The sequence below is a fragment of the Tenrec ecaudatus genome, chromosome 1, assembly GCF_050624435.1.
Source record: "Tenrec ecaudatus isolate mTenEca1 chromosome 1, mTenEca1.hap1, whole genome shotgun sequence".
NCBI classification, from domain to species: Eukaryota; Metazoa; Chordata; class Mammalia; order Afrosoricida; family Tenrecidae; genus Tenrec; species Tenrec ecaudatus.
In genome coordinates, this window is record NC_134530.1 from 190,439,744 (window position 1) to 190,456,889 (window position 17,146).

The window sequence follows — 17,146 nt, forward strand, 5'->3', positions numbered from 1 at the left end:
TTATGAGGATTTAAATCTTCTTTACATTGAGTTGTAATCTATACTGAAGGCTACAATCCTTTGCCTTCATCATCACATGCTTCAGACCTCCTCACTTTCAGCAAGCAACTTTGTGCCATCTGCATATAGCAGGTTGTTAATAAGCCTTCCTCCAGCTTCTCTGATGGTTTGCTCAGTATACAGATTGAGTAAGTATGGTGAGAGGACACAACCCTGACACCTTTTTTTGTTTTTGCTTTTTGAACCCTTTTAAGCCATGCAGTTTTAGCTTGTTATGTTTGCACGACTAACTGCCTCTTGACCCATGTACAAGTTTGTCCTGAGCACAATGAAGTGTTCTGGAATTCCCATTCTTTCCAAGGGTATACATAGTTGATTATGGGCCACACAGTCAAATGCCTTTGCATAGTCAATAAAACACAATTAGACAACTCTCTGGTTTTCTGTGCTGTGAGCCATGATCCATCTGACATCAGCCATGTATATCCCTTGTTTCAAATGCTCTTCTGAATTGAGCCTTAACTTCTGGAAGTTCCCTGTCAATGTAATGCTGCAATTATTGGATGATCTTCAGCAAAATTTTACTTGCGTGCTACACCAATGATACTGTTCTATCGTTTGAGCATTCCAAGCTACAAAGGTTGGGTCACCTTTCTTTGGAATGGGCATAAACATGGATCTCTTTCAGTCAGTTGGTCAAGTAACTATCTTCCAAATTTCCAAGAGTGAGTGTTTCCAGTGCTGTATCAGCTTCCCGAAACAGTTCACTTGTTATTCTGTCAGCTCCTGGAGCCTCGTTTTTGGCTAATGCGCTCAGTGTAGCTTGAACGTCATCTTTCAGCATCACTGGTTCTTGCTCACTTGCTACCTCCTGAGACGGTGGAAAATTGACTACTTTTTGTGCAGCGACTCTGTGTCCTCTTTCCATCTTTTCTTGATGCTTCCTGCACCACTCAATCCTTTGCCCATAATATCGTTCAGGATTGCAACACAAGGTTTAAATTTTTTCTTGAGTTCTTTCAGTTTAAGACATGCTAAGTTGATCTATACATAATCCCCACCACCCAGGGGGAAAAACAACAGAAATGTGGGGGAAGGGAGACAGCACATGGTGTAAGATATGAAAATAATAATAATTTATAATTTATAAAGGGCTCATGAGTGTGGGAGGGGGTAGGGAGGAAAGAAAGAGGAACTGATACCAAGGGCTCAAGTAAGAAAAAATGTTTTGAAAATGATGGTGGCAACATATGTACAAATGTGCTTGATACAATTGATGTATGGATTTTTATAAGAACTGTAAGAGCCCCCAATAAAATGATCTCAATAAAAAACATCCGGAGTGTGTTCTTCCCTTTTGGTTTTCTAATTCTATGTCCTTGCGCATTTCATTATAATATTTGGCGTTGTCTTCTCGAGCTGCACTTTGGAACTTTCTCTTCAGGTCCTTGACTTCATCCTTTCTTCCACTTGCCTTAGCTGCTCTATAACTAAGAGCAAGTTTCAGAGCCTCTTCTACATTCACTTAGATCTTTTTTTTCTTTCCTGTCTTTTTATTGACCTTTGCTTTCTTCATGAATGGTGTTCTTGATGTCCTCCCACAGCTCAGGTCTCTTGTCATTAGTGTCCAGTGCCTCCAATCTGTTCTGGAAATGTTCTCTACATTAAGGTGGGGTAGGCTTAAGTTTGTATTTTGGCTCTCATGGATTTGTTTTAGTTTACTTCAGCTTTATCTTGAACTTACATATAAGCAATTGTTGGTCTGTTCCACAGTCAACCCCTGGTGTCATTTTAGCTGCTTATATTGAGCTAATTGATGAGCTAATCTTGATACATTGTGTCTTCCCACAGATGTAGTCAGTTTGTTCCATATGGAAAACTCCATGTGTACAGTCACCTTTTTGTTGTTGAAAAAAGGCATTTGCTATGAACAAGTCCTTGGTTTTATAAAACTCCATCATGTGGTCTTCAGCCTCGTCTCTACCATCAAGTCCATATTTTGCCAGCACTGCTCCTCCTTTGTTTCCAACTTTTGCATACCAATTGTCAATAGTTATTAATGCATCTTGATGGCATGTCTGATCAATTCTGACTGAAGTCATTGATGTAATTCTCTAATTTCTTCCCCACTAGCTTTTGTGGTTGGTGTATAAATTTGAAGAATAATTGTATTTATTGTATTTCCTTGAAGGCAGATATATATAATCCATCACACATAGCATTGAAATTCATGATGGATTTTACAATGTCCTTTTTGACAATAGGAGCTATTCCTCTTGATTGTTTTACTCCCTGCCTAGTATAGCAGCTTCTTCCTCTGCAGTGGGGAGCTGAGTCCTTTTCGGTTGGCTGTTCTTAGTCTGGAAGCTCTGCTGAAACCTGTTCACTTGAGGTGACCCTGCTGGCATTTGAATACCAGTGACACAGCTGCCAGCCTCACAGAAACACACCAGCCACTACAGTAGCACAAACTGACAGACCAGTGGTGACAGACTGGCAGTAGGAGCCTAGAACAGGGAAGAAACTTCTTTCTCAATTTATTACAGAAGAGATTAGTTGTCTGGCTAAGTGTTGGAGTTGGAAAGAGAGGAATCATATCTTAGACTCAGAGAGAAGGGCCTGGAAGGGAGAGGCTAGTGTCAGGGCCCTGAAGTTTCTAAGATACATTTCTGAAATGGTGGCTGATCTTCTCCCTCTGTCCATACCTGTGTGGACAGCCACCTTTCAGGAGGGCTTTGCTGCCTCCATCAATGGGACTGGGGGACAATGTAAAACTAGGCTGAAGGTGTGCTATGGCTGACATATAAGGAAAGGGAAGGTGTCCCAAGGTCATAGATAATGGCAGAACCTCCAATCCCTCAGATGGTGACAAAAATAAGTTTTCAGAATTCAGAAGTATCTTAAAGGCAAGAAGGTTGGGAAAGAATCCTCGAGCCATATGTGTGGTTTGGCCTGTGCATTATCTCTCAATCAATCTGTTCAAACTGAGGGGGGAGTCTGGAAGGACCCTTCTTCCTAAGTCTCTGTGCAGACCCCAAGCCCCCCTCCCCACCCCCCAGCTCAGCCTTGTGTTCATGCCCACAGAGGAGTTCCAGGCCCTGCTGAAAAGGCTGCCCGAAGACCGCTTCCTGAACTCCACCGCCATCTCTCATTTCTGGGCCATGGACACCAACCTCCAGCACCGCTACCAGCAGTTGGGAGCCAGCTTGAACGTGCTGTTCAAGAAGGCCCACCAGATTGTCCGCCGGCTCTTCAACCTCTGCAAGCGCTGCCATCGGCAGCCTCGCTTCCGCCTGCCCAAGGAGAGGTGAGCATCCACAGGTGTCAGATCCGGGGCCAGCCCCTCTCCACAGAGGCTCAGGGTAGGAGGACTCTGCCCACCTCTCCTCAATGAGGGGATGCCATGGGTAGTGACCCACATATGACCTGGATGGTTTTCAGCCTATGCCGACCTACTCTCAGGTCATTTTCAATTGTGAGTTGTGTCTTCTGAGTCATAATGAGGTAACAAGAGAGAGACGGAGAGACTGACTTTGTTTTTCCCTGCATTATAGCAGGTGTTCACATGGTTTAATAGGTTACGTGCTGGAGTGGTGATTGCAAGGTCAACAGTTTGAAACCACCAGTCCTTCTGTGGAAGAAAGATGAGACTTTCTATTTCCATAAAGATTAGCAATCTCAGAGATCCAGAGACAGTGCTATTCTGTGTTGCAGGGTTGCTACTACAATGTACACTCACTGACTGGTAGATCCAAATGTTATTCCATAGATACTTTAATTCCCACTCACTCATTTCCCTTTGATTAAGTGTTAGAGGAAAGAAAATGATGGAGCTACAGTACATACATCAATTGTATATGATGAGAAAGACATTGTATTGTTTCAAACAAGTGTCCATCAGGTTCACTGCTCTGACTCATAAGGGCAAAGAAGCCTGAGACTCAGTGCCCTTGGGAAGAAGATGGGGCTCTAGTATCAATGGAACTTTCTCGATCATCTATTTATTTGAAAAGATTTTTTATGACTTCCATATTGCATACACTAGTAATAAGCTCTACTCAAATTCACTGTCATTGAGTTGATTCTAATACACAGTGGCCCTATATGACAGGGCGGAAGGGCCTCTGTTAGTTTCAAGGACTGTAACTCTTTCCAAGAGTTGAAAACCCCTTGGATCAGCTGCTGGTTTCAAACTGCTGACCCTGAGGTTAGCAGCCCAACGTATAACCACTGTGCCACCCTCTGGACAGTATTAAACTATAGGGGTCATTAATTAATTGGGAAGAGTTAAAAACCATACAGAAACACAGGAGCTAGAAAATGATAAATAAGGGGCAGCCACTTAAAGGGCACAATGCCAATTCAATACTTTGCACACCTATAGTTCAGGGCCATTCGTTATGTTCACCAGGTTGCTCAATCAGGCATCTCGCCCATTTCCAGAAATGTCATCACCTTTTAACAGAAGCTCAGTATTTTGTTAGTCATGAATTTACCACCTTAAAGCAAATGAATGAACGCAGAATTTTTAAAAAAACAAACCAGAAAAAATAAACAGCAATAGCGAAACAGCACATGTATCTGGGAACCTGACCTGCCAGGGACAAACAGCAGAGGGGAGAAGAAAGTCTTGATCGTGAGGGTAGAGGAACAAATGACATGGGCAGGGTAGGTAGCACAACATGCTAGGCAAGGGACCTGCCTATCACACGGTCCAGATCCAAAGCCAAACCCTTGCCGTGTCGATTCTAACCCATGCAAACTTACAGAGGGTTTCCGAGACCCCAAACATGACCAGAGGTGATAACTCCTATGGAGCAGCTGCAGGCCAAGGCCTAACCCACATTGCACCAGGGTCCCTTCCCCAACCCCGAGGTGGGCCTTCCGCTAGGCCTCGAGTCAGAAGGGCAGCGCGGGCCAGCCTAGGCTCGGGAGAATGGCTCACGTCCATGAGATGTGGTGGAGGCCTTCAAAAAGTTCTTGGGGAAATGGAAGTAAAAGGTGATGGGGTTTTTCGACGAACGTTTTGAAGTCCCGCTATTTGTTTTGCCAATAACTATGTACATATGCTGATGGAGGCTGTCCTGGTGTTCTTTGTCTCCTTCACCAAACAGTCGCTCCGATCCGGACGATTGTTTAGATGAAATGAAAACAGGGCGCTATGGCAGAGAGGGGCTCAGGGGATCCTTCTGAGACCAGAGCCAGGAGGGCCTGGTGGAAGAGTCATTATCCAGCCGTTCTTAACCTGTGGGTCACGGCCCTTTCACAGGGGTCGCCCGATTCCTAACAGTACAAAATAGCAGTGTTGAAGTAGCAATGACAATAATTGTGTGGTTGGGGGGGGTCACCACAACAGGAGGAACTGTAGTAAAGGGCCACGGCATCAGGAAGGTGGAGAACCCCTGAACGAGTCCTCCATAGAGAAGGTCCACTTCAGAGTCCGCCACAGCAAAGGCTTACCCTGGGCGGGGCAGTGACCCAAGCGGGAAGAACAGAAGGTGCAATGGGGATGGAGTAGGCCTGCGCTGGCGAGGGTGGAAAGCCAGTGGTTGGAAGACCTTGTTCTGGAGGCTGAAAACCTACATTTGATTCACTAGACGGTGGAGAGCCGCTGTAGGCTTTTGCATGAGGTTTGGCGGAATTGATGAGCTCGCCTGCTTCCGTGCAAGTTTAAAGTCAAATATTTATGGTGCCAATCCATCAGACACCAAGCTCTCGGCTTGACTCCATCAAAGTGGAGCAGTGGGGTTTCCATCATCGAGAGGCGCTAACGAGCTCGGAGCTTCCCCTGTCCTCATCGCTTCCCCGTCTGTTGGTCAATGTCCTGCTCCTCTGGGGTCTATGGCAGCAGACGGCTTCCTGGGCTTCACACTTCAATTTTCTCTCCTTGCCCCCAGGCCCTTGCCCTACTGGTGGAATCGGATCCAGTCCCTCCTCTATTGTGGAGAAAGCACCTTGCCTGGCACCTTCTTGGAACAGAGCCACAGCTGCACCTGCCCATACGATCAATCTGCCTGCCAGGGCCCCATCCCGTGTGCCCTGGGCGAAGGGCCCGCGTGCGCTCACTGCGCGGCGGACAACAGCACGCGCTGCGGGAGCTGCAACGCAGGCTACGTGCTGGCCCAGGGGCTGTGCAGGCCTGAGGTGGCAGAGTCCCTGGAGAACTTCCTGGGTCTGGAAACAGACCTGCAGGACCTGGAGCTGAAGTACCTGCTGCAGAAGCGGGACAGCCGCATTGAGGTGCACTCCATTTTCATCAGCAACGACATGCGCCTGGGCAGCTGGTTTGACCCTTCCTGGCGGAAGCGCATGCTGCTCACCCTGAAAAGCAACAAGTACAAGCCCGGGTTGGTGCACGTGATGCTGGCCCTGTCTCTGCAGATCTGCCTCACCAAGAACAGCACCCTGGAGCCTGCCATGGCCATCTATGTCAACCCCTTTGGGGGCAGCCACTCCGAGAGCTGGTTCATGCCCGTCAATGAGGCCAACTTCCCAGACTGGGAGAGGACTAACGTGGATGCAGCTGCCCAGTGCCAAAACTGGACGATCACCTTGGGCAACAGGTGGAAGACCTTCTTTGAGACGGTCCATGTTTACCTTCGGAGCCGAATCAAGTCCCTGGACGACAGCTCCAACGAGACAATCTACTACGAGCCCCTGGAGATGACCGACCCTTCCAAGAATCTGGGCTACATGAAAATCAACACCTTGCAGGTCTTCGGTTACAGCCTTCCCTTTGACCCGGATGCTATCCGGGACTTAATTCTCCAGCTGGACTACCCATATACTCAAGGTTCCCAGGACTCAGCCCTCTTGCAGCTGGTGGAGCTCAGGGACCGGGTGAACCAGCTCTCTCCACCCGGCAAAGTCCGGCTGGACCTTTTCTCCTGCCTGCTCCGGCATCGGTTAAAGCTGGCCAACAATGAGGTGGGCAGGATCCAGTCTTCCTTGAGGGCTTTCAATTCCAAGCTGCCAAACCCCGTGGAGTACGAGACCGGCAAGCTCTGTAGCTAATGGGAGGGCCACTCCCGCCCTGGGCAGGGAGGAGGTGAGCGGCGCATCTCGGGCCACCCAAGCCTCACCTTAGTGCCAACGGGGTGCTCCCAGGAGACTCAGCACCCAGCAGAGGGGGTCTTGAGGCTTGGACTGAAGGAAGCAGACAGGAGAGATAGGAACCCCCTGCCCCCAACACACCCACACCACCCACTACACACAGGTACCTGCACAATCGCACACACTGCCCCCCCTGCCCCCCCACTCCCTTCAAACCCCCCAGCCCCGCCAACCACCAATGCTACAGCCTGGGATTTGTCAGGGCGGTGCTGTCTCCCAGGAACAGGGCTGAAGGAGAGGAGCCCAGGGCCAGATGAAGAACAGAACCTGCCGTACCAGGAAGGAAAGAAGGACACAAACAAACACATTCTTAAAAGTGATTCTTGTCATTCAAGAACGCAAGAGGGGACAACAGTGGGGGTGGTGGGAGATCTTCCTCACCCGCGGTGAAGTCACTTTTGTATTCTTTTTAACCAGATTTCTTAAAATGTTGCTGTTTCGTGATTCCCCATCTCGGTTCTTACTTTTTGTATGCTGCCCCTTCTGCGCCTTCCGAACGTGGACTGCTCCTCAAACAAAGCCTGCCCCCCCAAACCCCCAGAGGAGCCCCAGGGCCACAGGCAGCCTGGCCGCCCCTCCCCACATCCCCCTCTCCAGCTCCTGGATTTCCTCAGCACCCTGGTTTCAGGGCCCTGGCTTGCTCCGCGCTCCTCTTGTGGTCTGTCCAGAGCTCCTCCTCCAGCAGCGCCCAATCTGTCCACGGAAGCAGCGCTGCCCAGTTAGTGAGTGAAACGTATAGGGACATGTTCTTTTTTAAATAAAACCAAAATATTTATTTTGTGATTGTTTTCCTTGTCAGTCTGCTCCAGCCACATGAAATCTGAGTTTTTAAAAATTTACCTGGTTTAATAGCTATATATTTAGAAGCCTTATTTATTTATTTAAGGGAGGGAGGGAAACAAGAGAGAAAAATATGAGCCACAGTTCCCTGGGTTACTGGATTATTATTATTATTTTAATTGCTATCTATTCCCCTGACACGTGACTGCCCAAGGAAGGAGGATATTGCTGTGTGGGAGGGTGGCGGATTAATATACTCACAACAGAATGCATGCCTATGCTGACTGGTGTGTGGATGTGTTTAGGGGTGGGTGGGCGGGTGGAGGGGGAAGTATGTGTTTGCATGAGGATTAAAGCCACATTGGTCCAGAGTTATCTCTCTATCTCCTCCCTTCATGTTGTTGTGAGTATGTAGTTGAACACGGGTCCCCAAACCAGCCTGTCCCATGATGAGGGGATCAGGGTGACAGGTCTTACACGGGGAACTACAGCATCTGCACGGAAGCCGAAGCCTGCTACCAGGCCTCCTCTTAGCCTTCACTGCGCTGGCTTCAGAAGAACCCCCCGTCCTCGGCATCCTATGGGACCATCCTTTGAGGAGATTGAGAGAGATGTGACATTGGTTTCACCTAAACTTTGCCCCCACCAGCAAGGAGATTTGACAGATACTACCCAGAGCAATGAATCATTCCCCCCTATGGGGCCCTCCTCCAGGTTCAATAACAATCACTTGGAACATAGCATTTGGAGAAGGACGTCTGTTTTCCATGTGTTCCCAGCATAACAGGTAGGCATGACAACTTCCATTTGATCCAGCTAAAAATCACCACATAAATACTAAGGATCTCATTCTGCGCCTGTGGTGTGCCTCAGCTGGTGTAAAAAGAAACGGGAGACAATGAGAGGATGGTCACGCCTAACTCCCCACGAGCCTTCTACGTTTATTGTTGCACAGAGAAGAATTGGCCATTATATTTTCTCACTGCACCATCTTTCAACCTAGGAGACCTGAAATCCTTGGTAGATGAACATCCTGGGGCCTTTCTTTCTCCACCACTCCTACGAAAGCTTCCACTGTAGAAGTGCAGAAGGCAGGCACGATTTAGTTGCGAACAGTTCTTGGTGGTCTAGTTCTGGCTCAGTCCCTTGCCTCGCATACCAGCAGATGTCATCTTCATCAGCGGTGCTGAGAGTCTCCAGAGGAGGTGTTTTGGACGGGGAGGTAGCTGGGAAGGGTGAGACGTCTTCGATAGCTCCCAGTGATGAGGTAGAATGGTGGACAGTAGGGAGTCTCGTGTCAGCATCCCGAGTGTGCATGGCCACGTGTTGTAGAAGTGGATGGGAAGAGTTAAAGGAGCACTTTGAAGGAGTGGGGGGGGGCATGACTAAGGTTGGATTTTGCACGGGAACATGAGCACTCTTCCCCCGAGGACTGGGGCCAAAGTCCCGTCCTGCAGACGGGTGGGCAGCTCAGCTGTCAGCCTCTGAGTCAGGGAAGCTCACTGAGGCAGCTCTTTGGTAGATGCCCACGTTCTCAGCTTCTTCATACAGGAAGCCTGTAGGAAGATGGTTGGGTGGGGTATTAGGGTTTGAGGAATAGATGTGTCTGGTTTTACAAGGATTCCCACATTTTGCCTTCTTAAAGTTTTAAATCATGAAGCTGCTTGTGTCACTTTTGACTAAGTAGTAGAACCCAACTGGGAAATATTGAGGAGTTCCCTTCTGAGCCAGGTGCAAGTACTGTATTGAGAAGGACCTGAAGATATATTTGTTCAACTCATCTGTCATCTGTGATAGACAGACCTCACTCCTCTGTGATAGGATGGAAATGGGGTGTCAAAGAGCGTGGGTAAAATCAGGAGAACAAGGTATTTGCTTCTTCTAGAGCAGTGGTTCTCAACCTTCCTAATGCTGTGATCCTTTAATACAGTTCCTTATGTGGTGGTGACCCCAACCATAGAATTATTTTCGTTGCTCCATCATCACTGTAATTTTGCTACTGTTATGAGTCAGGCGACCCCTGTGAAAGGGTCCTTTGACCCCCCCAAAGGGGTTGCGACCCACAAGTTGAAAGCCACTGTTCTAGAAGCTAGGCAAAGGAGGGCAAAGTTGGAGGATTCCTTGCGAGGCTTCTAAAGCATCAAAACCACTCATTCTCAGCACAGACGTGCTTAGAAAGCCAGCTGAGAAATACCATGGTAAGGAACATTCACCCACAGTTGAAACTGTAGCTTTAAGATCTATAATAAATAGAATACGTGAACCATCTCTTCTCAGATACAGCGGCCAATAAAAATTGTCACCAATTAGTATTAGGTTGTCAATGTGGGTGGACTCGTTGTGGAATTAAGAGCCAAATCACACGTGTGTTCTTAATATGCAGTGAATAATAACAATCACGAATGCAAGTCTTAATTGTCACCCTAACGATCTAATGTATCAGTTCTAATCTGTCCTAATGCTAAAGACTAAAACTTCTAATATGAAATAATATATTTAATACCTGCTGCTAATAATATAATGCTATGGTGTGCAAGCGTACTCATGCATAAACAGCCAAAACATCAAAGGAGGATCACATCAGATACCAGTTATCCCAAGTTGTTCACATGGGGTTCTTGGCTTCCTCGTTTTTTAAAAAAGAGAACAGACAGGAAATGCTAGTTGTGCTGATGAGCAGGGACGTGGAGGAGTCGCTGAGAGAGGCAGCCCGCACGATGTTCAGCCCTCAAATGTCCCCTCCGAAGTAGGCAACTTCATCGTGTGAGCTTCTTCACTGGCATTTCCGAGCCCCTTTTCTGCCATTACGTTCTGGATGGGAATTAAAATGCCCCATAGGAAGAAATAAGCCTAATCAATTAACCCACTGGCAAAATAGAGGATTAAAATTTGGACTTTGAAGGTCAGGAGAGGTCATCCAGGCTAATCTACTCATTTTTGACATGAGGAAAAAAGAAGTTAAGTAGCAGGAGCGGTTAAAAGGCTTGCCCAAGGTTAGATCTAGTAGCAGATCAGCTGGAGCCTGATAGGTTTCTTTCTCAACTCTCTTTGCCTAACAATCATGTCTGGGTCCTAGGGGCAGGGGGCCCATCTCAGGACTTGACCCCATGGGGTAGAAGGCAGCTGACAATTTCTGCAAGGAGGAGTAGAAAGCCTCTAGGAAGCGAGAGTCTCTTCACCATTTCCCCCATGACTGTTTCTAGTTAATATAACCAGCTACCGAGAAAGACGAATGATTCTCCACTGAGGTGGAGGAGCTTGAAGCCCAGGGAAGACATGCATCCAGCAAGGCTGAAGGTCGACATGGCCTTCCTGCTGCCCTGATGATTCTATCCACACCCTGGGTTTGAATTGCACCATTCTGCCTCCCGATGTCTTAATACTTTCTATAAACCACCAATGAAAGTGTTATCTTTATAAAACGGATCTTTTCCCTTGTAATGGTTGGAGGGGTCTGGGTACCATCAGCGAACGGAGGTGTTGGGTTCTGCGGTCACCATGGTAAGGACATGGCCTACCTCTAGGGCCATGGCTAAGAAGAGACACGAGGCCAGAAGATGCTGTACCACAGTTGTCCTTGCTTCTTCCAGCAATGAGACAGGGAGGGAGTGACCCAGGGCACTGAACTGTTGCTGCAATCTCCTGGCATGGCTTTCTTGACTGTAAAAGGGGTGATAGGTTTGTTCAGGAGGACGGGCGGGTGGGATAATTGTTCCGTTCAGGTCTGATTGGCATTTGGCACACCTTTCTTCCTACAGCCTTCCATCTCACCCTGGCTCTGTCACCCACCAGCTCCCCAACCATGGCAAACCATTCCATTTCCCTGGGACTCAGTTTGCCCCCCCCCCCCGGTGAAAGAGAGCATTGGCTTTCCTATACAGACACTGGGGGTTTTCGAGTTCTATTCTTGCAGACGTTAGAAGCAGCATGTGCAGCAGAAAGGTCCTGGATATACATGTTGAACCAACCACTTGCTATTTGTGACTTTATTTTTTTATTTGCATTCCATTGTTTTGTCCCACCTCCATATGACTTTTCTTCTTCATCATCTGAACTCTGACCTCCCCTCATTCTTTTGCTCCACACTTTTCAACTTCCAAATTGTTTTTCTTTAATTCCTTAAAACTCCATCCCAACTCCTTTCTCCATTCCTTTCTCTTCTTTCCCACCCCCTTCTTCCTCCCCTTCCTTCTCGCCCCGTATGGGTGCCAGCACCAGACTTGGTGAGGTACATTCAAAACCATGTGGAATGTATTGCTTTTATTTTGAAGAATTATGCAATGTGAATAGGGCAGGTGGGGAAAGTCATCAAGAAATCAGAGTGCAGCACCCTTCAGTGCAGGAGTACAAAATACTGAAGGGCATCGAAAGAGAGCAACTCACTCCTGGAACATCCATCACGAGCTTTTGCTGTGAACCTTCTAGTAGCTGAGGAAGCAATGCCTGAGCTCTCCAGATGTTGGACGTGAGGGGGAAATACTGTATCCAATGTGGGTTTGATTCCACACACCAAGCCTGGTAAGCGCCCTGTCTCTGATTCCTGCTGACCAGGTTGCTGCCTTGTTATTCTATCCGTGAGACTCAAGAGACTGACCTGGGAGGTCTGCTTGGCAGATGAGGTTCCTCTACCATCATAGTACAGTGCTGTAAAGATCTGTGTTCCCCAGAGTTTAATGTACGCATGAGTTGCCTATAGATTTTGATGCAGTAAATCTAGTTGGACAGACATTCTGCATTTTTAACATACTCCCAGGTGATAGTGGGCTGCTAATCTGAGGAGCACACTTCGAGAATGAAGCTCTATGAAAGAGTATCTACAATCGATGTATGGATTGTTATGAGCCCCATTCAAATGACCTTTAAAATGAGAGAAAGAATTAAAGTGTATCTGCACACCTTCTGCAGTGCTCAGGACACTCAAACAAGAGCCTGCCAGGATTCTGGTTTGAGCTGCTGTGGAGATGCCCCTGACTGACAGTGACCCGACGCATCACTGGAGGAAATCTTGCTGGTTTTGTGCTGTCCCCATGGTCCTTTGTGGCTCAGACCACTGCGATCCATAATGTTTCCATTGGTTGATTTTCAGAAGTAGATCACCACGCTTCTCTTTCTAGTCCATCTTCACGTGGAAGCTCCACTGAAACCTGTCCAGCATCCTAGCAACTCCTCCACTGGCAGTGGCCGTGCATGAGGTACATCGGCCAGGAACCAAACTCTGGACTCCCACGTGGAAAGTGAAAATACTACCAGTAATCTACCAATCGCTCTCCCAAGACAGACAACACTCACAATTCTGACTCCTAGCAACTCTATTATAGGGTTGGGTAGAACTGCTCCTGTGAGTTTAGCAGACTGTGCCTCTCTCTGGGAGTAGACAATTCCATGTTTCTCCTGCAGAGCAGCTGGTGGTTTCCAACTGCTGACCTTGTGGCTAGCAGCCCCAAAGTGTGCCCACTATGCCATGAGAGCTCACGCCCCTGGAGATGCAGAGGCTAAGAAACCCAAGAATCAGTCAGGACTTGTTCAGAAATGGAGATCTCACTAAGGAAACTCTTGGCCATTTGCTGGCCTTTAGTACCTCAGCCACTGAGAAGCCAGGTGTCTGACCTACATATTCCTGGGGGTGGGAAGAAAAATGAAAGAGAAAATGGAAACAAGGGAAAGAAAGGAAACCTAAGGAAATAAAAATTCAGAGGGCTTCGAGCTAGCTTGCTTATGAATGCGTATTTACAGATAAGCAGCCCCACAGAGCCGCTGAGTCGTTCCGGCTGAGCAAAGGTCTTTCCCCCCAAGCTCATCGGAGTAAATCTGTTGAGAAGGGGAACAGGAGTACCTGTCACTCTGCGGAAACACACATACATCAGGCAAGATGATGAAATCCGCTCCAGCAATGCGCAAGCACCAGAGGTCCAGGCTATAGGCTGTGTAAGTGCTCTGGAGTCCCCTATTGACAGGTGCATGGCGGGCACTCCCTCGGCACTTCATCTAAGAAATGCAAGATTTATATTTGTTTTTCCGTTCTGTCCTCCTCTCCTCCTAACTGTGCCATTACCCCCTTGCACCGGGACTCAGAACAACCACCGGGATTTATGGGGGTCATTCTTCCAAGGCTCTCGGGACTCAGAAGAATGCATCGCTCACAATGATTTATTAGCATTCTCTGCTTGGCGCTGTGGGGACCAAAGCAAGCATGTATTTAGTATGTACACACTCTTAATTCAGAAGATGTCAGGTGACTTAGAAAAGGAAGCTGGTGGGGAGGCTCTGCGACTAAATGGAGGCAGGAGTCTCACTTTGTGAATTTTCTAGAACTGAGCTGCTTTCAGGTTCATTCCAGTTTATTGGCTGGGAAAGGAAGGGTGTGTCATTTGGTCTTTTGCAGCCTTAGTTTGCACCCCTGTAAAAAGGAAACCATATCACTCTCGTGCTGATTAGGATGGGGTGCTTGGGTGGTGCAAACACTTAAAATCTTGACTATCAACCAAACCCTTGGAAGTTCACGTTCACCCAGAGGCATCACAGAAGAGAGGCTGGTGATCTCCTTCAGAAAATCAGCCATGGAAAACATGATGGAGCCCAGTCTTACTCTGACCCCCGTGTGGTCACCATTGGAATCCCCTAGAAGGTGAGCAGTAGTCACAGTGCTGATTGTACTGTAAAGGAGCATTGACAGATCAACGGTAGAATTCTTGTCTTCCATTAGGGATACCTGGCTTCAATTCCCAGCTGAGCACCTCCTATTCTGCCACTCTCCACCTATCAGCGCAAGCTTGTCTCATTGCTATGATGTGAACTAACCTGTGTGGACCATAACTAAAATGGGCAGCCGTGAGAAGAACGGAAATCCCAAAACACTTCATTGTTCTCCTGCAGAGCATGTACAAGAATCAAGAGACCGGTGTTTGAACAAAACATGCTTTCAAGTCAGGAAAGGTGTTTGTGGCAGCTACATAATCTGCTGTCAACTTGAAGAAGGGGTGGAGTCTTGCCTGTCAATCAGGTCGCAGCTTGATGACCTCATTTGGAGGCTCTAAGGAGATGAACAGCTCACTGGAGACCAGATACACTCTCCTTGCGAGGTATTCGTGTTGACAAGTCACATGGAACTATGCTAATGGAGCCAGAGCCCTGGAGCTGGAGGAGCCAAGTGGAGACCCACGCCAGTGCTGAGATGTTTCCATCACCACTGGATCCACAAGACTGTCCACCCACTAGCCTATGATCTTCCTGCATTTGGTGTCATTTCATGTGTTGTGTGAGCCTGAAGAGGAATTTATAGACTGGTATCAGACATATGGGCTAATTTTGGACTTATGGACTTGATCTGGATTTGGCTGGGACAATTTCTCAACATACAATTACTCTTTGATATAAACTATCTCTTCCATATATATAAAACTGTCCTGGATCCACCATCAATGCTCATTGAAACAGCAGCAAAGAGATCAAAGGACACACTGTATTCCCGCTGCTGGTAAATCTACTGCACAAGACCTCTTAAAAAGTTGAAAATCAAGGACATTGCTTTGAAAACTAAAGTGTGCTTCACCCAAGCCAAGGTATTTTCCGTGGCCTCACATGCATGTGCAGGTGGGATTAAATAAGGGAGACCAAAGAAGAACCAATGCATGTGAATTGTGGTGCTGGAAAAATATGTTCAAAGCACCATGGACTGCCAAAAGAACAAACACATGTGTCCTGGAAGAAGGACAGCCAGAGTGGACCTTGGAACAAGGTTGGTGAGACTTTGTCTCACGTTATCAGGAGAGACCAGTCCCTGGAGAAGAGCATCGCGCTTGGTAAAGTAGAGGGGTGGTGAGAAAGCCTTCACAAGATGAGTTGATGACGTGGCTACAGCAGTGGACTCAAACATGACAACCCTTGTGAGGGTGGCACAGGACCAGGCAATGTTTCCTTCCGTTGTGCACATGGTTGCTGTGGGTCAGCCCTGGCTGGACAGCTCCTAATAACAACGTGATGCCAAGCAGGGGTCAGTGGAGTTTCTAGACTAAGACAGATTAGAAAGGAAAGCCCAGCAATCTGCATCCAAGAGTCACCCAGTGCAAACCCAGTGGACCACAACATTTCGTGAGGGGACCATAAAGCCAGGGCTATCTGGATGGCAGTGAACAACCCCATCTCACAGGACTTTGGGGTTCTACACGGGTAGGTCCTGCTGAGAGGACGTGCTCAGGGAGTGTGGATGGATTGCAAAGCATTCAGCCATTCCTTTGGTTGGAGAGACGGGAGAAAAAGGAATGAAAAAGAAAATTAAAACCCATGGTACTGCAGAAGCACGCTTCTTCCTGAAAACAAAGGCATTTATCATTCCGGACCCTTACAGGAGGGTCACTGGGTAATATCATGGAATGGCCTTCAATTACAGTTTTGTGGAAAGCGCAGATAAGCCATTCAAATGGGTATTTCTTATATAGACCCTCCGTAAAAGCAGAAAATATAATATTACAACATAACTCATCACTGAAATGCCTCTGGCTAGCTGGGTCATGTGGCCCAAGAACATTGCCTCTGATGATATAACTTATTACAGTGATAGAGGTTGGATCGTGTAAGAGAAGGGCTAGTTAACATGCCCATTAGACTGTCTCTTCCTAATAGCATATCTTAAGTGCACTTTTAGCAAGTACCGGATTGCAATCAATTCCTGGTTGAATTCTCTGATGGAGAACCAGGGAGCAGCGCTGCTATAACAGACATGAGGGAGGCAGAGATGTGATTCTAGTTGGATTAGAGCAATATTTCCCAAAGTGGGTGATGCTGCTCCTGGGGTAGGGGTGCGGGAATGATCCAACAGGGCTACAAAAGCAAACACCTTCACTTTATACTGGACTATGGGTTGCAGTACCAAAGCATTTAATTGCCAGTGGGGTGCTGAGTAATTTGTTTCTGAACTGGCAGGGCCGTAAGTCAAATAAGTTTGAAAATCTCTGTACTAGGGTATAAGACATGGATAGCGGAAAGGTGAAAAGACGATTCCAAGTCAGGGAGCAGCACATGTCTAGGTGCATCTCCATCGATGTAACAGTGAGTCAGTCCAGTGTTTACCTTGCACATAGAAGCCTCCTGCAGCGCTTGTACTTCCTTTTCCATTCATTTCTCCTCCTTCCAGTCCCCCACCTACTCCCCTTCTTCTTTTAAAAGCAGTAGTTTTATTGAAATGTTACTCACATACCACAAATCCACTCTTTTTATAGTGTACATGTCAGCAGTTTTATTTACAAAGCTGTGAAAC

The 17,146-nt window shown here is 47.4% G+C and overlaps 1 protein-coding gene across 1 annotated transcript in view; it reads left to right on the forward strand.

The window, feature by feature from the left end:
* The window catches only part of BRINP2 (BMP/retinoic acid inducible neural specific 2), a 63,934-nt gene extending 56,920 nt beyond the window's left edge, over positions 1-7,014 (forward strand). The window contains exons 6-7 of the mRNA XM_075540488.1: positions 3,085-3,307; positions 5,898-7,014. Of these exons, the coding sequence (XP_075396603.1) occupies positions 3,085-3,307; positions 5,898-7,014 (1,340 nt within the window). The remainder of the gene's footprint in view (positions 1-3,084; positions 3,308-5,897) is intronic.
* Positions 7,015-17,146: the final 10,132 nt, after the last annotated feature.